At 48.1% G+C, this 20,193-nt stretch overlaps 1 protein-coding gene across 1 annotated transcript in view; it reads right to left on the bottom strand.

Moving 5' to 3' along the window:
- The window catches only part of CDON (cell adhesion associated, oncogene regulated), a 59,532-nt gene that overhangs the window by 38,490 nt on the left and 849 nt on the right, over positions 1-20,193 (bottom strand). Inside the window, exon 2 of the mRNA XM_021525766.2 lies at positions 699-835. Coding sequence (XP_021381441.2) covers positions 699-774 — 76 coding nt within the window. The 5' untranslated portion in view covers positions 775-835. The remainder of the gene's footprint in view (positions 1-698; positions 836-20,193) is intronic.

Below are 20,193 nucleotides of genomic sequence, written 5' to 3'. Positions count from 1 at the left end.
TGCTTGCCACCAATTGCTATGAAATCATACTGCTACTTTCATCTTCGCCCCTGCCCTCACTTCTGACACCAACACTGCACTTCGCGTAAAAGGCAAAATTGGTAGCAGTGACCCTGCAGCTGGAATTTATCTCCTATGACTGCTTGAAAAATAAAATTTATCCCATTTGCTCATAACGATTGGCTATGAAGTGCTAAAAGTAGTAAAAGCTTCTTTTTTGTGTGGTTACGTTAAGACAAGCTGACTACACAGAGCAGATGTGTCAATTAAAACCATCCCTCCTCTTTTTTTTAACACCAGAGCTGTTCCAACTGCAGCCACGCATCAGCTTTCAGATTTCAAAGGGCTGATTCCTCTCTCCCCCTGAAAATCCAAACCCCTCCCAACCCCTGGGAACACAAGATGCACTGCATGCAGCAGAACCGGCGTCCAGCTGAATCCATGGAGATCCCAAGGAACAAATCCACATAACCCAGAGTCTTCCATGCTCTGGAGCTTGTCCTGAGCCAAGTTTTCACAAGCAAAGTCATGTATTGAATGTAAGGCTGTGTTTCAGTGCTCCATACTTCCTTAAGAGCAGCTCATAGACAATATCCATCAAAGCTGGCCAATTTGAAATGCACTCCCAAGTGTTGTTTGTTCCAAAGTTTGAGCTCCACCCCAAAACCTCCAAGCCCCCAGCTTGGGCGAGGTCTTACCTGTGCTGGTGACAGTGACAAGGCTGGTGGCAGCAATGAGGAGCAGTGCCTGGAAGCGCCCAGGGGTTGGATGCATAGCGCCAGATTATCCAAATTGAAAGCCCAAAGCTCCAGACTAAGATGAGGCACGGAAATGGCTACAAAACAAACAGGCACATGTCTACTGTGAGTTTCAGGAGTTCGTCTTTTAACTCTCTTACAACAAAGTGTTTGGGGTTTAAAGAAAAAAAAAAAAAAAAAAAGCACAACCAGGAAACAGCTAATATTCTTTGCAATATAGAAACCATCTGTAAAAGTGAGTTAGAGCTGAACTTCACTGTGGTTCCAAGTACTATTCTTAATGTAAGAGTTTTTCCACAGCTGGGGCATTAGGCATCCGCATTGAACCGCTCTGCCTTGATAAATTAGACTCTGTTCCACCCAGAGGAGCTGGAGTCCAAAGTAAACAGCTTATCTATTGGAGATAATATTGTTTGCAAACAATAATCATTTGACCATCTATCATCAGGCCGCACTTGTTTCACAAGTTTCTATGAATCTACTGCTGCGATGCCGCTACCGCTCTCAATTGCTCTAAACCTGCTCACTGAGACCTGTCATCTGCTGGCTCCTTCTGCTGGGCTTTACAGGCAAACCATAGCAATGAAAAACCACCAATATTAGTCTTGTTCTCATTTCTAGTCCCAAAAAAATGGTGCTTTCTCCTATATCCTTTTGTGGTATACATTATATCCACTTTTATCTCCATAGCTGCTTCTAGAGAGGGCAGTCCTTTCCTTGGCCAGATCACACACGACCATTCAGCTGTGTGAAATGTCACTTTCATCATCAAAAATAAAAACTACATCATTAAACCAGCAAAACACAAACTAAATATGATCCCAGAGGTCTTTCCCAACCTAAATGACTCTACAATAAATTGCTAAACCAGCAAAATACAAACTAAATCATGGAACCAGCAACAGAACTTGCCTGAGGTGAGTCTCAGGAATGGTGTTTCTGACACTCTGAGTCTCAATCAAACACTGGTTTCTCCAAGAAAACAATAAATCCACAGCTGTCATTCATGTTAATGTCCAACAGGCCTTGCGTAATGCTATGATGGATTAGATCAGAGCTCATTTAGCACAGTTACTTCATTTATCAGCCCGGCCATACAATTCCACTGCTGATAACACTCAACATAGACTTTAAACATCTCATCTATCAGCTGCGTATATAAACACGTATCCAACACACACACAATAACTGGGAGTTTTACTTCAGCACAGAAACAAGTGCAGCAATACACATGCTTGGTAGGAATAAGTCCCAGTTTATTGAGTGTTCATAGAGCCATTTGCTTTCCAAGAAGCTGCATCCAGATATCAACAACAAAATTATTCCCGTGCTTTATTTAAAAACAACCATATTTTATCATCACTGCATCACTGTAAAGTATATATGCGAATTAAGCATCAGGAAAAGCCTCCAATCATAATTACAGAATCACTCTGGGTTTTATGGAGCGGTTTGCTCACTGCCATTTCTGCCCACAAACTGCACTCAGGGTTACACTGACAGCTCGAGAGGGCAGCAAGAAACGCTATCGAGTTCTGCTCCCGTTTCTGGGCAGTTTTATCTGATCCAGCAAATTTCTTTCAGCTGTTGGGGAGACCCGGCGATCCCGCGGCCCAGGCTGGTTCCCAAGGCGAGCCGGGGCTGCTCTGGGAAGCCGCAGATGGCAGAAGAGCCCAGCTGTGCCGAAGGGGTTGGTTTATTTGAATTCTCCCTCGGTTCAAGGGCAGGAGCGCCGCTCCACCAGCGCACGCAGAGGACAAAGTAAACACCCAGAGAACTTGTTAACATCAAACACTTTGCTGAAGAGGGCTGGGGGCAATGTTGCTTTTTGCCAAATCTTCCCTCCACTATTTATTTATCAAAAGCAATGAAACGTATATTCTGGGTCAACTTTAACCCCAGCACATGGAGCTACTGGGTTATTTTGCAGCTGTCTTTTTAAACAAGGCCAGCTCATTATCTTTAACTAAACTTTATCTTTGGAGATCTACTTTATCCAGGCTCTGATTTCCCTCTGTTTATCTTTCTCCTTACATGTTCCTCGCTGCCAGTGTCAACAGCTACTCCTCTTTTGACCTACCAGTTTGGCTTTTGCAGGCTTGTGGAGTGGTAAGATCAACTGCAAAGCAGTGAGTACACAGAGCGAGCCACAAAGACCAAAGTTCTCTGACTGGGGGGAAAAAAAGGAAAAATATTGTCTTTAATTGGAGTAGGATTGTTCAGCATCAACACTCGGGCATCTGAATGAAGCTTCTCAACATCTGCTTCTGAAGGGATGGCAGAAACATCTTGCTCACTGGTAGATCTGGGAACACAGGGGAAGATAAGAGCCAGCCACGCAACATAACCCAAAAATGCTTCTTTCTTTTTCTTCTGCAGATGGTGACACTCCAGAAGCCTCTTGTTAAATACAGAGAAGAGGGCAAGACACAGCTTGTAGTTTCTTGGTCTTTTGAAATCCCATGGAGAAACTCTGTCTCTTCAATATTTTATTAAAAAAGCCCTAGAGATGGAAAAACATGACTTTTCCCCTTTGCCATCATTTCAATAACCCTAAGGGGTTATTTTGACAGCAAATCTGGGACATTTTGACAGCAAATACCAGTCACTGGGGTCCTGTGAAAAAGGAGCACCTTGGTTAGATGTGACTCCGTTTTAATGCCCTTGACTCCAAGATGAGCTCTGCTCAGAACTCTGCCCCCGTTCACTATTCCTAGATTGGAAGGATGTACCTCCATCACTTGTGGATCAAATAGTCAAAATTATTTTGAAGTAAGTGGTGTCACTGTCTGAGCATTTTAAACTAAAAAAGGAGTTATTAATATAAATAATATCCAAGGTTGACTAGAGACAGACATGGTTTCTGTGGATCAGAAAAACGCACATTTCACTTTCACGGCCATTTCTCCAGCCCAGCAGAAAGGCAGAGTATGGCAAAGGCCACATTTCTCCTACTTCCACCCAGACCTCTTCACCTAAAGTCATCCTCCAGTTATCTTCATGCAGCACTTGACCTCCTTGTCAGCTCTAAAGTAGGTTATTGCTCATGGATCAAGGGAAACAAGGAAGATAACAGACTTGTGTCAGGGGGAGGGGTCATCCCGACCATTCCAATGGATGCCTGCCCCTGGGAAGCACACTGCACACACAGGGGCACCCAGAAACGTGTGCCTGGTACTTCTGGATGTAATTAGTCAGATGAAGTATCTCTGCACATGACACAACTCTAGCTGTGTGCATCGTTTGTCACAGATCCCTTATGAAAGGACAGAGCTCAGCACAGAGCTGTGGGCACAGGCATCCAGCAGCTCCCAGCTTCAGCCCAGCAACCTCTGGAATGCACAAGCAAGAAAAAAAACATCACCTCCAACTGCAAACAGAGGAGAAGGCAGAGGTCAACAGTGGTTTCCCAGCTCGGGAGCAGGGCTGTCCCCAGCACCAGAATGGCGCGTCAGCCTGGCACACAGGATGCTGCAGGGCAGCTGGCACATGATCACACAGCCTGGAGACCTCAGCAGGGTCACCAGGGTCATGACATGGGTCATCCTGGACCAGGGAGCAGCCCGTGGGCTCACTGAAGCACCCTACTGAGCCAAGATGGGGAGGCACAGGCACCAGAGCAGCCAGGATTTTTGCAGCCCGAGCGGTGACCCTTTTGTCTCTTCCCAAAGCTTCACGTCTGTCACTGTTTCTCCAGAAACCAGTGGTCTTCAAAGTACAGCTCCACAAGTCCGGTCCTAGCACTGCAACTTAACCCTCACCTCCAAATTAACTCACTCCTACCCAAGTTCACCCCCAAGTAAGGTTTCACACTCTAAAAGATGACAAAATGCTGTTTTCCATGCATTCCCACAGTGCCAAGCTCCAGTGTCCTTCCAAACACAGCTGAGATCCTGCCCCACTTATTTACTGGACTGTGAACTTCTCCTCTCCACCCTTGCAGCTGAGGGCAGTCACTATGAAAAGAGCATTATCTCATCCCCGTTTTGGTTTAGCTCCCTGAATCATCTTCCTGCCATCTCAGACCAGCTGGCAGGACACCACCAGGACCTCCCTTCCCAAGAGCCACCACCCCACCTCAATCTGTTGATGCACTCCTGCTCCATCACTCCCCGCTCCAACACTCTCCCAACCTTCAGGGAGCTGTTCCATGAGGAACAGCTAAATGAGGAAGGGTTTCTGCACTACCCAAATGTTCCAGGTCCTATAAATGTTGTGTAGAGCAGAAGGAGGAGGAGGAGGAAGGAAACAGCATGCTCGGGAACAGAGGGAGTTATTCAGGTTGCCCACTCCGCCTCCAGGAGCTGACAGCCTTTCCTAAGAAGCCCAAGGAAAAAGTGACTGAGCCTCAGGGACGGCGCTGCCCGCCAGCTGCACTATGACAGCTCTCTGGAGTGTCCCAGCTTTGGATACACAGATTTCCCATTTTTCCTGAACGGCACCAACTCAAAATTGATTAATCCCACCTCACTTTATAATGCCATATGCGATTTAACACCCAAAGCTCAGAAAATTGGGTCATTTTCCCCTAGGTCATTTATTAGAATTACCAAGAAAAATTTAATTTTAACTTGCTATCAGTACAAAACCCACAAATTTTCAAATCACCTAAATTTAGAGCAAATGAATCCCCTTGAATTAAGTAAAATACTCTGGCTTCAGCGTGAGCAAGCTGAGTTAGATCATTAAATCTCACACCAAGACACCTTAAAAAAAAAAAAAAAGAAAAAAAGGAGGTATTGAAGCCTGTGGCATTCCAAGAGAAGGCAATCAGACATTCCTGCCGCTCGGCTCCTCAGTGATCTCCAGAGCCTTTGATCACTGACTGTCTTCATGCTGTCCTCCTGGGGTCTGGCAAAATGAGTGTAACAGCTGGCACATAGACTTCATTAGCTTTCTGGGCTGGGAGGAGCGGGCTCCAGCCCGGCACCCACCAGCAGCCTGCCCACGGCTTCAGGATGAACCTGCCCGGTTCAGTCCCGGTGCTGCGGTACCGGCACAGCCTGGCGGTACCACTGGGGTGACAGCGGGGCTCTGCGCTACCAGGACAGTGCAAGTGACAGCGGGGCTCTCTGGTACCAGGACAGCACAGGTGACAGCAGGGCTCTGCGGTACCGGCACAGCCCAGCAGTGCTGCAGAGGTGACAGCGGGGCTCTGCGGTACCGGGACAGTGCAGGTGACAGCGGAGCGCTGCGGTACCGGCACAGCCCGGCGGTGCCGCACAGGTGACAGCAGGGCTCTGCGGTACCAGGACAGCCCGGCGGTACCACACAGGTGACAGTGGAGCACTGTGGTACCGGGACAGCACAGGTGACAGCAGGGCTCTGCGGTACCGGGACAGCACAGGTGACAGCGGAGCTCTGTGGTACTGGCACAGCCCAGCGGTACCACACAGGTGACAGCGGGGCTCTGCGGTACAGGGACAGCCTGGCGGTACCACACAGGTGACAGCGGGGCTCTGTGGTACCAGCACAGTGCAGGTGACAGCAGAGCTCTGCGGTACCAGCACAGCACAGGTGACAGCGGAGCTCTGTGGTACTGGCACAGCCCAGCGGTACCACACAGGTGACAGCGGGGCTCTGCGGTACAGGGACAGCCTGGCGGTACCACACAGGTGACAGCGGGGCTCTGTGGTACCAGCACAGTGCAGGTGACAGCAGAGCTCTGCGGTACCAGCACAGCACAGGTGACAGCGGAGCTCTGTGGTACTGGCACAGCCCAGCGGTACCACACAGGTGACAGCGGGGCTCTGCGGTACAGGGACAGCCTGGCGGTACCACACAGGTGACAGCGGGGCTCTGTGGTACCGGGACAGCACAGGTGACAGCGGAGCTCTGTGGTACTGGGACAGCACAAGTGACAGTGGGGCTCTGTGGTACCAGCACAGCACAGGTGACAGCAGGGCTCTGCGGTACTGGCACAGCACAGGTGACAGCAGGGCTCTCCACACCCACCGAGCTGCTCCCAAGGCCACCGCTGCCCGCGGGATGCGACAGGCGCGCTCCTAATGCCAGCCCACAGGGCTCGGAGTGCCACAAGGCAACGGAGCCAGCCGAAACCTCATTTTTATGAATGCCTAATGACCACTCAATCATTAACATCAACCTTTAAAAAGCAAATGCAGCACCTACAGTGTTCATTACCCTCCCCCTCCCCCCCTTTCAGGGTCTCAATCGAGTCAGTCAAGCGTGCAAACCGATCCTGTCGCCAGCAAAAGCATTTCCTTTCACTGTGGTCAGCCAAAAGCAGGGGAAAAAAATGGAAGTGACTTGGAGTTATGGCACCAAAAAGGCCAGACAAGCAAGGAAATAATCAACTCCACATGAGCCACTTCGAGCCCATCACAATGAAAAGGGCCTACGACTAACCCTAGGAAAGGTCAGCGGGACTATGGGGGTCAGAAGCTGAAAAAGGCAATAGCGAGCAGCTGCCAGCTGCAATAAGAATCAATGTGTTCCTAATTACACTCCGAAGAGAAGGCTCGAGCGCCGGGAAACGCTGGGCTGTAATCACAGCTTGGGCAGAAAACATTCAAGTGCTCCCGTTTTACCCTTCTCCACCTCGAGCACTGGAGCTGCAGTTTGTGCACTACTAAATCACAGGAAGCCGAGTGCTGGAGATAAGGAGCCAGGCAGCTACAGAAGGGTTGGGGATTTTGTAAAAAAATACCGTAATTAAGCATTTGTGTTGGAATTATGGCATCACCAAAGAGAGGATTTTGTGAGCGTAAGCAATAAAATCACATTCTTCAAAGGGATTTTGCATGTGCTTTTAGGAAACACACAACTCTGCCAAACAGTCCCATACGCCTGGGATTTTCTTAATGCCCAAAAAAAACATGTGAAAGGGAAAACCCCAGAAAAATCAGTTTGCTGACAGTAACCCTATAAACCAAGCGTGAGAGACACAAACGGGTCAGAAAGCAATGAAACAGATGCCAAGGGATCTGCAGAAACACTGAGGGCAGAGGCAGTCAAAAATTACAAGAAAAAGCATCCTTTGATGTTCTGTTCATATTTATTTATTGCACTTTAAACAAATGAAAGTGCACCCTCCAGATCCTTATCAGAAGGATAAGGATCTCCTGAATAAAGAAGAGAAATTACAGTTGCTCAAACTTTGCAATCCTCAGTTTGGATTTCAGTAATGCCTCCACATTTCTGCCCATACCCACGCCTGGCACCCACACCTACCAGTGCTAAGCCAGATCCAAGTGCTACCTATGCCAATTCCCACCTAAGGAATTTTTATCTTTTAACCTATTTTTAGGTATTTTTACCTCTTTTTAAGTAACATATATATAAGCAGCCTTGCATGGAGTTTTTTTCTTGTTTTACAACATTTAACCCCCCCCCATGAATCGGTGATGAAACCAAAGAAAAATTCTGGGGCTAAATCCCTTATCAATTGTGCAGCAATTTCTAATGGCACATCACTGTTCATAGAACAGCTTGAATTGGAAGGGACCTTAAAGACCTGAAAGCTGATATTTTTGTCAAAATACAGAGCAAGTGTTTGCTCGGGTGGCAGATGGCAGGAAAAACAAACAGTGCTGAGCAAACGAAACAGTGACTGAGCCCCAGAGAGGACAGGGGATCCCACATCCTGATGATCTTTCTGAATAATCAGGCAGATGTGTTTCCTACAAAGCTATAAAACACCCTAAATATTGTCATTAATTTACTCAAACTGTTCTAGGTAAGGTCCAGTGGCACAGGACAAAGGTGACACAAGAGGTTAAGCAACTGAGGAAAAAATAGAAGTATTAGCCCAAACCATGGCCAAGAGGCTGTGTGCCTCAAAGATAGAGAAGGAGGTATTTTTTATTGGATTTTTCTATTTTGATTTCAAGCCTGGAAAGTCTCATGGTTGGTATCAGCTGTTGGACACGCATCAAAGTTTAGCCTTCCATTAATCTTTTGAGTTATATGTGAGGCTGATAGAGAATTTTTTTTAGAAGACAGTTAAGATTACTTAGATACTTAATTTGCACTCCAATATTTCAAAAACACCTTGACTTTAGAACCTTGGTCTTGGCGTACATATGGTCTTGATAGAAGAACGCATGCTTTGGCATGGACTGGAGGAATGGATTTGGGAGCTGAGGGAAGGAAATTTAACAGTTTGTGTACTGTGCCTCGGCACACACAGATGAAAACACTTCCCAGTCACATCTGTGCTCCGAGGGGGGAGGAGAGCTGGGGTTCCCATCCTGCCATTCCAACACTGGTCACAGCAAGACAGGCAGCAGGAGAAAAATAAATAAATCATCCCAGAAGCCACACTTTCTTCTCCTCGAACAGGCATAACAATTAGTTTAATTTTATTATTAACTTCAGCAAAGGAGTTGAGACAGTCCCCCTGCTGCCACGCTAATGAAGTGGGAATGGCTCCTGCCTCCTCTGGCCTCAGGGAAGCGAGAGAACAGCATTAGCCTGATACATAGTTCTGCTGGGCTGCAATTATGCTTAAATGCCTAAATCAGGGCTTTCAGCCCGCGAGGGAGCTAAGGGTATCATTAGTTTAACAGTTCCATCACAGTAGGCCAAATACATACAAAATTCTCACCCTTTGCTCTTTGAGGGCCCCCCAGACCTCGCTTGTCCTGATCTCTCCTGCTTCAGCACTACTGTGCCTCATATCTTCACTTTCTTCCCCACATTTAGCTCAACACCTGTGCCATACCACTGAAGGGACACCTGTGACAGCTCTGCTGCCTTCACTCATGTCTCCAAGGGTCCTTGGGCCAGCACCTCCTCCCTCCTTCCTCAGGGCTGGCCTCAGCCTCGGAGAGAGGCGCCTGCTTTACTTCTTCAGCTCTGGCTTTTAGCAAGAATGAGATTTCGCAACCAGTTTTCCAGCCAATTTAAAGATGGGCTGCTGCCGAGGAGGGCAGCAACACCTTCCTTCAGGACCTGGCTTGCATTCTCCTATCTGCACCAGGGATCCTGCGGCCCGCAAGTGAGTCAGATCTGCTGGCAGATCCAGCTGAAAACTCAGCCAGAGGAAAAATGAGGTTCAGTTTTCACCTGGATGAGGGAGCAGTTTCAGCTCCCCACGCAGTCCTGGAGCACCAGCCCAAAGGAGGGGCTGGGAATGGACATCCAACAACAGGAACCTAGCACTTGAACAGCGTGAGGCCTCAGCTCAGCTCACGAAGCACTACCCTGGTATGTTGAATAAACCCTGGACTGAAAGAATGTGTGCAAAACTGAAGAAAAATATACAAAACCAAACTCCAAGTGAGCCATGCCCCTTTTCTCAAGGGAGCTAGGGAACTCACCATCCTAATTATCCGAGCTACAGGTGCACACACCACAGCAAGCTGGAATAACTGCATCAGGGGGTGTTTTTTTCCCCTCCAAAAAGTTTGCATTGGGTATATCAAGGACCATCACCCAATTTGTCTATGGTTTCTAAAACCAAAATCCAGCATGAATAAAAATTAAAAAGGACTAGAACCACAGTCCTGTCCGGTCATCAGAGAAAGCTGTCAGACTCTCAGACAAAGGTGTTTGTGTCCACACAGGCTGCCTAAAGGTCCTCTTCAGTGGCACTCTCTCACCGGGGTGGTTTAGCCCCAAGAGAACATTGATGGAAAGAACTGGAACCATGGCTGAGCTCTGTTAGAGGACAGCAAGCTCATTCCCCAGGCAATTCCACATGAACACTGACACCTCGTCCTTTGGTAGCCTCCAGCGAGCAACAGCTCTAAAAAACGCAGACAAATGGGTTCTTTTAGCTGTGCTAGCCTGAGTCCAACTCGGTCTGTTGTAACTTGCAGGGATCCATGCTATCCGTGAGCCCTTAAAGGGAAGCACAGCCATTAAATCCACACCTGCAGCCAGAATTTATAGCAACCTCATCTACTGCTGTCTTACATCATAGGCAATTAGGAGCCTGTGAACTCATGGCTGCAGGATATGGGAGGTGCACTGGAACGGGAGAGCCAAGCCTGTGCTACAGCACAGTTGTTAGGCACCTTAGAATTCACCGTGCTGGAACTGAGCTCAGGCTGGAGCAACAGACCCATCTGGACTCTGCTTTCGAAACAAAAGTGCTGCCCTGCACACCAAGTCACTGCTTCCCCTCTTGTTACAGCTGTCCACACGCTGTCACAGGCAATGCCAACACTCCCTGCTGCTGGACCCAGGCTCCAGGCAGAACAATGCTTATTAAAAAGCAAACCAGCTAACCAGGGACAGCTGAGGGAGAGAGCAGGAAAGACCCCGGCCTTTCCTCCCCCGATTAAAACAAGCCTTCACACAATCCATCCTCCAGCCTTACAGTAATTCAGTTTTACTGCTCTCCTCCCCTCCCTTCCCCCATGCTCAAAAGACCAAACCTGGTTTCAAAATTGAAGTCCGAGCTCTCTGGCAAACACACGCTTCTGCACTTCTTCACCTCGAGGGAAGGAATCCTGACACAACTGACAATACTGCTTAGCAAAAGGAGCCCCTTTGCCTCAGGCCCAGATAAAAGCAGCTGCTTGGCAGAAAAAGAAATGAAAAAACTGTGTTGGTCAGGCCAGGTTTGCTACAACAAACCAACCTGGATCCCAGGCAAGGAGAGGGGTAGTGGAACATGGGGGAAAGAGAGGGAGGTTTTGGGTTGGCTTTGCTCAGTGGTGTTGCACAACCCAGCACCGGTGTAGCTTCCCGCCTCCTTCCTCATGCCAGCAGAGCCAAAGGAGAGTGTTGATCCAAGGGAGGGAGGCAGCAGTCATCACGAAGCTCTGGCCTGAGGGTTTGGCTCCTCCAGCCCTCCTGCTTCACCCACTGCAAGCCCAAGCTGCCAGCTCAGCCCTGCCAGCAGCAGGGACCCCTGCCCAGGACTGGGGGCACTTGGGGCAGCACCCTCCCGATGGCAGGTCATGAGTCAGAGCCCAAACCACCTCCTGCAAATCGGGGCCATGGCAGCTGTTCCCAGGAGAACCAGTTCAAACATGAGCAACTGATAGGAAAAGAGTTAAGTTTCATCACAGAGACCAGAGAGAAATTTCCGCCAGGTTCACCTGACTGTGCCCTGTTCCCACTCGCTCAGACATATCCTGCTTTGCTGAACAGCATTTCTGTTTGGACGTCCAACAGCAGACTGGCAATTCCTGGAGACACCTTCCCAAAGGAAGATGGATACCACAGCCACAGCTTCGCCACATAGGAAGAAAGTTCCAGACTCTTCATAGCAAATCAACTCCCCCACGAGACTTTAATGCCGAGCTCAGCAACATGGGGGCCCTGCAAAGATAACCGGCTGCCGGGATTGATTCCATCCCACGTTAGCATCCATCAGATAGCAAGAAAAACAAGATTAAGCAGCACCACGGCATTAGTCTTCATTTAAACTTGGCAAAGAAAGCAAATGTTTTTTTTGTTGGCTTCTCTCTGTGTGTTTTTTAAAGCAATCCCAGGCTCAGCCAGGGAAAGGTGCCTGGACTGTTTAATGTTGGGGGATTAGAAGGGACAACACTTGTACACTCGCCAGAGCCCAGATAAGCAGAGAGTGCTTGGGTTAAGCAGGCAAGCATCTGCCTCCTGCAATATATACATTGTCCCAGTGAAAATAAACAGCTTCACACCTTTGGCTCAGAGAAGGACTTGAGCTTCTTCTGCATCTTCAACCTGCAGCCTCTCCACTCAAGGCTGAAGGGTCAGAAGGGTGAAGGTTACTCACAGTTCCCTTACGCCAAGTTTAAGGCTGGAAACTTTCTGTCTCCTCTTGCACTGGGTAGAGTCTTTGCTGCTGCACATTACATCTGGTGTGCTTCCTTGTGTTCACTGTGCCCAGAGCCGTTTCAGACAAACTCTGAACACCTACACCTTCTACACATGCTGGTTACGTACAAGCCACGACAAACACACTAATTAGGGAAAATGCTAACTTGGAAACTGGACCCTTTTTTAAGTGCTCAGCCACAAAGTCAATAATCTAGAAAATCACTCCTCAATTTAATGCTGCCAGCCCAGTCACTGGAAATCTCAGGGCTGAAGACTCCAGCTATACCACTGCAGTACCCACCACCTACAGTCTGCTCCAAACTCCTCTCTGGTCCACACAATTTGGTCTGCACAATTTGGAAGTGCAAATCTGCACCCCAGAACCATGCCTCAGTCTGAATAGCTGAATTTAAAATTATATCATTAAGTTTGAAATTTCAACATACTTAGAGAGTTTTGATAATAACATTTTTGATTACATCCGTTGCCAGCTTCCTTCTACACCCTGACAGAGATTTAAAGTATACATTCCTATTTCATTCTGCAACAGAGATTAGTGGCAGGAACAGAAAACATCTTCTGTTCCAAAAAACCCTCGGGGTTTTCCTCCTTCTCCTGCATTTTATTAGAGGAGTCTCAAATCTCCATCAAGCTGCAATACACTGTCACTGCAAAGCATTTAAGGCAACAAGTATTTGAGTGCTACACTGAAACACACCTTCAGAAAAAGCTCCTGAGAAAAAAAGAGATTTCCAAGGCTATCCCAAAGGTGAAAGATCCCCAGTAGTAACAGCCCTCAGCAAGTTTTATGAAAATTTGAGCCTACGCTTGAGCGTATGGCATACAGAGCCCTAATTCAAGAACTTTTGTGAACTCTTATTGTGGGGAAGGGGGGGGAACAAAGGAAAACCACATGCTATTGTTTATTTTGACTCTGCAATACATTTAATCTACATGGAGTTGGAACATTACACAGCAAAACTCCTCAGCTCCCAGAAATTATGTACAGCCAACAGCAGCAAAGCCCGTTCTCCAAAGGGAAAATGCCATTTTAAGTATGTTATCTTGATCCCACAGAGAACAGAAACTCTCCAAAACGCAGCTGAAAGCTGCCACCAATGCTTCCAATCCCACATCCCAAGAGCATGGGATCAAGGCAAGGCTACTGGAACTCATGACACATGGAAAGCCAAAGCTGGGGACTTCCACCAACTTGACCTCGAGCAATCAAAGCTTTTCTCACTAAGACTGTGACTGCCTGGGGGGGGTTCCTGAGCAGGAGGAGCCGCAGGCATCTCACACCTTTGAGCCTTGATGCATTCCAAGATGTTAAAGCAACAAGACCCAGCATATGAGCTGCCAAAGAATTATTCCAGTGTATCCACAGGGATGATAACAGATCTCGCTACATGAATTCCACTGCTGTAGCTGCACAACTCCTTTCCAGCCCTGGATCCTACTGGAGGTGTGTTAACAAGGACTGCCCACATGTCACTGAAGCCTGCGGTGTCCAGCTCCAGGACATCCCCAAGCACCTCCAGGAGCCGTGGCTCTGCTCATGAGTTACAGATCTGCCATGGCACAACTGAAGAACCATCTTCCTAAATATCATATTCCTGTTCAAACCACCCACTGCCATCCCCTTGTGCCCAGTGAGTTCACACCAACATTCCAGCTCCTTTACACAATTTCTCCTGGCTGCAGAGCCCGCTGCCTCACGTTGGGGTGCAGTCATTGCCAGCGAGGGACTGGAGCTGTGCAAGCTCACCCCGGGCAGGTGCCAGCACCAACACTCTCACCTACAGTCAGGAGAACACGCAGACAGGTGATGTCATGGCCAGAGCAGACAGGTGACATCACAGCCCCAGCAGCCCACAGGCACCTTCTCTCCATCCTGCTTTGTCTTCTCCTGCACCTGGGAGCAGAGGCCTTTGGCACAGCCCCATCCTCGCCCTCGCCGGGCCGGGGGCTGGCGCAAACACAGGTTGCTGTGAGGTTTCAACAGGCTGAATGAAACAGTGAAGAAAGATGCTTTTCAGAGGGGGAGGGGAGGCACACACGTACTGAACAAATCATCTGTTCGGAGCGCTGGCTCCTACTTGTTCTCAGTTATATTATTCACTCAAGGGTGGATTAATCCATCACTGCAAAGGAATCTCCTGATCTCAGAGATAAAGGCAACAAGTCATGCACTGACTGTCTGTGGATCCTCCTGGAAATGGCCAGCCTTTCTCATGGCCTTATTTGGGCCGATCTATTGGCTCTCAACTAACAACAAGCAAGAAAAAAAAAAAAGAAAAAAGAAATTAAAAGCTGAAAACTTACCACCTGTCTACAGTAACTTCAAGTGGATTGATCTGGAAGAAAGCAGGGCATTTCGACTCTAAACAATCACTGTTTGTTTCAGAAGAGGCCACATGAACTGTCTGTCCCCTTCCCTTGTTTCTGTTCCTCAGGAGAAGAACAGTCACCTGAGTCCTAATCACCCAAACAGGCATGGAAGAAAGATTAATTTCTTGCAAGATTCTTTATAGTGAGGCCTTTTACCCAGAGAAATGGTTTCTTTAACTCACTTGGGACTGGGAAACAGTGCCATCCCATCCCCCTGCAGGAGCATCTCCAGCTAGAGCAGGCTGCACTTGGACAGAAGGTGTCTACACAGAATATAACAGCAATTCCAGGAGGCTGGACATGGCCAGCATGTCTGTACTTCAGCAGATGCCACAGAGCGATTACAGAGACATTCAGGACCTGTCTGTTCTTCATCTAAGATTAAGGAGGGGCAAGAACCTTCCCACAGCCCCTCTCTGGCTGGAGCTGGCAGCCCACCACACCCAGGGCTCACCAGCACACAGAAGGTGAGCTGGCAGGGAACACCTGACAGGCAACCTCATACACCTTTGCAGAGACAAAGCACCCTCAAATCCCCCAAAAAATGTACATTTGTGGTGCTCAGCCTCTTTGCCAAGATTGTTTCAATGATAAGCTGCCCACAGCTCGAGCTTTTTAGTCCTTGTCTTGGCATTTTATAGGTTCATTGCAAAGAAAACCACAGGCTGCGAGGCAGAGTCTCCATACACGGCGAGGAAGGAAGCATTAAACTTCTCTTTAAATTAAACAAATAAGACTCAACCACTTGGTTCATTATCAGATTCAATGGTTGGAGTCTGCGGGGAAAGCTAAACAGTCGAACCCAGGGTATAAATCAAAGACATGATCAGAGAGACAGGTGAGGCCGAGGGTGTGGTTTCACCTCTCAGCTCAGCCACTGCCAAAGGGATGGTCTCCTTCTCCTTCCCTGGCATGCTCAGCTCCCCTGCCCCAGCTCCCTCCTGCTGCCAAGCTCATGGCAATATCCCAGCCAAGCTGGTCTTGCTCACCCTGAGCTTTAGGGAATTATTTTATCCTTTTCCCATTTCTGGGAGCTGGACTGGTTCAACTGGGCATTTCCAGAGGCAGGAGATGGAGGGAGCTGGCCAGAACCCCTCCCTCTCTGCAAGGCACCCACCCGTGGCTCAGCAGCAGAGTGAGCACGCAGGATCAGGAGACAGCAAAGCCAATTTAGAAGCCTGTGCTGCCAAAAGGGACCATCCCCCCACCAGTCCCTCCAGCCCCCCAGGGCCTTCCCAGTCATCCAAGTGGAAGATTTAGCAACTCTAACTTCGAGGCAAGATCCAGGAAAGTTTGGGGCTTGGGTACTTTTTTTTTTTTTTTTTGAAGGGTTAGCTGGAGTCACTCCCCTGCGGCTGCTCCAGCGCTGGATTCCCGCAGCAGGGAAGAGGCAGGAATGTACCTGCCACCTCCTGCAGCAGCGAGTCCTCCGATGGAGCTGTAACGTGAAACTGCGCCCAAGGAGCTGGGAAGGGGGAAAAAAGGGGGGAAAAAGAAGAAAAAAATAGAGTCCCACCTGGCTAGAAGAGCTCCAAGACATCTCATAGGTATGGAAAATGGGAAAACAACCCACCTTACGTGATTGCTTTCCCTCCTGTTGAAAGACAGCAGATATTTCTCACACAGAAAGAATGACTATGGGCTTAATGGAATTGGCAGGTGGTCTGGATGTACAAGGCTCAATCCCTTACTGGGCTGAACAAGCATTTCCCCTGAAGTGGTGCCTGTCACTGGAGAACCATCATCCCCACCAGAAAGGGAGAAGTGAGCTAGGGAACTCAAGTGGAAAACTCTGACACACTCAGCCCTGGAAGCTGTACTGAGCCATCTACCAAGGAAATTACTGAAAGAACACTCAACTAAAAAAGTGAATGTATATACACACACAGAGGAAACTATCTAGTCTAGAAATTCTTGGGCCAGCATAGTTGGAGATCTCCCACCAGCCAAAGTAACACAGCAAAGAGGTTTTTGCTGACTTTGCCAAAGACACCATCCCAGAGCAAACGAGGCAGGATAAGGGGATACACAATAGCAGGGTTTGCTCAGGGAGGCCTCCAGGAGAGCAGAAAGTGAGCAGAAAAGGGAAAACACCTGGAGAACCGACCAAGTAGCAGCCCAAATAATAAAAAAGGTCAAAATTAACAAAATGTGTCAAAATAGCAAAAAGAGTGGTCAGAGAACACAGTTTGGTGCCCAAGTACCAGCTTAAAGAGTCAGGATTGCAAGGCACGCTATAAATTCCCATTTAAAGAGGAAATTTGACCAGTTCCACTTGAAACAAGGTTTTTAGCTGTCTCACCCCAGCTGCAGATAGCAACTGGCCCTGAAGATCCCCAGCCCACTGAAATGCCAAAAACCAGAGAATGACAGCAGACCACTGCAGTGAGGAGGCAGACACAGGACTCAGCTCAAGGGAGCCACTCACTAGTCAGCAGCTCATAAGCAAGGCAGGAGACAAAAACCTGACTCTACATACAAAGGGCAAGTTTACAGTACCAATTAATTTATACAAATGAGATGCTGCCTAACAAAAGATGAGTTCCAATTGAAGCGATTCCATAAAAAGCACTACCTGAGATACCCAAACCCAGCAGGTTTGTGGGTGAAAACCTGCTCAGTCTCAGGGCTTCTGGTACTAAACCAAAAGTTTTGAAGCCTCGTGGAAGCTCACCAACAGGTTCACCACATTCCCACATCATTTTGTATAGGATTATGTGCCAAGACCACAGCACTGCAATGAAACCCCTCAAGAGTCACATCTGTGGACATGGGAACAAGGAAGATGCAGAGCAGGAGGTTTTCCACCACAGGCTCAAAGGCCTGGAGAAACAGAGGAGGTAAAGGAGCTCTTGGAGAAGGTGTGAAGAGTTGGTTTGGAGGGTGATATGGGAAATCCAGGTGAAGCTCAATGCCTTCTTATACACAGAACTAGAAACAGTTCACATGACCTGCAGGGAACCTTCTCAATACAGCTCATTCTATGTGCACATACAAACACTCAGAGATCAGCCCCTGACCCACAGCTCCTCACACCCAGCCCTGCAAACAACCTGAAATCACAGTACTTGGTCCTGTACACACCCAGTCACACCAACACCACCAACCCTACAGGAGAAGGTGCTGACGACTCTTCCACCAAATCAGAAAACAGCTTTTTTCCCAAAATGATTTAATCATCACAGGTTACCCCATTAGTTTTTTTGGCACTGAGACTTTGTTGGTCTTGCAGTTCATGGTAGTGCCTCATCTTGAGCACCTACCAATTAATGCCCTGGTTGTGGCACACCTGAGGCCTCATCAGGCAGAGCAGATCGGCTGTGGGACAGGCAGAGGGGGATTTATGAGATGCTGGACCCTGACGTGGCTGTGCACTCACAATCCATTGCTTTGCTTCCCCATTTCCACATCTGCAGAAGCAGTCTTTAAACAAGCCAGGGTATTTTTAAGCTCTGACAGTTAAAATCCTCAAGTGACATCACCTGAAGTCAGAGCACAGCTGCCTTATTCCTCTGGCACACCAGCAAGCCAAAGTAAGCAGGAGCCTCATTTATGGGCTTACAGCACACCTTGAGATAATGAAAGCACTGGTGGGACTTGCCCTGCACAGCCAGGCCTCTCCTTGCAAGGCTTTTTTCCACCCCCTCCTCAGTTTTGGGGTAAAACCCAAAAATTTTAGCACCAGAGCAGCCCAGTGATCCAACAGAGGGTGCACATGGTGGGGGCCAGCCCAAACCCCACTGGCACTATCCCAGGGTTTGGGGACAAAGAAGCAGAGAAAAAGGATGAAAAATCCCCAAGACTGCATGAAGGATGGCAAAAACCAACCCCTCAAGCTACTTCCCGTGGTGTACCCGAGCTTGCCCGCCCACACTTCACCTTGCACACACGGGCACTCAGAGCAGCTTAAGGGTGTAAATCACATTAATCCACGCAACAAAGCCACATCCCAGCTCATCCTTGGGTGAGTTACTAATCCCTCCACACCGCAGGTTCCCATCTCACTTCCTACCCCTTGAGGAGGAAAAAAAAATACCTTTTAACATGATAGGTAACTCAGTGGATCCTGCCTTCTGAGTCTAGCTTTCAACAGCTTTGAGCAACAGTCTCCCCACAAGCCTGAGGATTTTCTGGGATGCAGACCAAGCCAGTCAGAGGCTTCCCTCTTCTTATGGAAAGGGGAATACAGGTCAAAAATATTTATTTCTTTTTAATCACTCCATTACCAAGTCCTCCCCACAAGACAGGCTTGCAGCTGCTTTGAAAAAGCAGGGTTTGGTTTCAATGTGTTCGACTCATGCTCTCGACACCTATTTTAATTTGGTGGAACAAAAGCATGCTGGCAGTAATTAAGGCAAATAATATCAAGTTCAAGAGAAAAGCATTAAGAAATAGTGCTGGGAAACGTTCACTGTGAATTTTTGGAATATAGGAGGAGCTGGCTGTCGCCCGCAGGAACCGCTACCACAAAAGCACTTTTTCTCCTTAAAGCAGCTACGGGCAGGCTGTACATCCCATAAATCGCAACTGTCAAAACACCCGGGTTGTGGGAGATGAGGAGAAAAGCAAACGGGCTCCACACAGCTCGGCTGGGATGCCAGCACCCCAGGATTACCTGCTTTGTTCAAGGAAAGCACCGGGCCACGAAGGATAAAACCCCAGAGAACCAAAGCTTCCACACTGCCCGTAACCTCGGTGACCGTGGCTGGTGTTCGGGTTAGTAAATTGTATTTCTGGTGCATGTGTGAAAGATACAACTCACTGAGTAAACAGCCCTTCAGAGCTGACAGCTTTACAGCCACAGGCTCGGCGCGACTACTCCTTCCCAGAGGCAGCAAAGCAGTTGGGGAAAGCAGTAAAATAATAATTAAAAAGAAAAAGCTACATAAAGCCATCACATTTACCCTTTCATCAACCCTTTACGCAGTTACGAGGCGGGAGCAAAATAAATATTGCCTGTTTGGTGCCCGACAGTATGTCACGGCTGAAAAACACATCCCTTTTGGTTTAAAAAACATCATTATTGGAAGCATGGGACAGACGACTGGAAAGTTCTTCCATTAGAAGTCAGGAACTATATAATTTATATTTGTTTTTGGCAAAGAGACAGATAAAGCAAGGGAAAGTAATTTAAAATTCACGAATCGCGTGGCTTTAAGAAGGTAGGCAGCTTAATGCAATAAAAATAATAATAACAGAGATAAGATGTCAGGATGCTTTACAGCCGGAGACCTCAGGCATCACACACCACCTCCTGCCTTAGGGACTGACTTTCCACCGCTCTAATTGCAGAGAAAAGTGACCTTACAGGTTAAAAACATTGAGA

This window comes from Lonchura striata, chromosome 23 (assembly GCF_046129695.1).
Source record: "Lonchura striata isolate bLonStr1 chromosome 23, bLonStr1.mat, whole genome shotgun sequence".
NCBI lineage: Eukaryota > Metazoa > Chordata > Aves > Passeriformes > Estrildidae > Lonchura > Lonchura striata.
The sequence above is the reverse complement of the archived record's forward strand: the minus strand, read 5'-3'. Positions and strand labels throughout refer to the sequence as shown.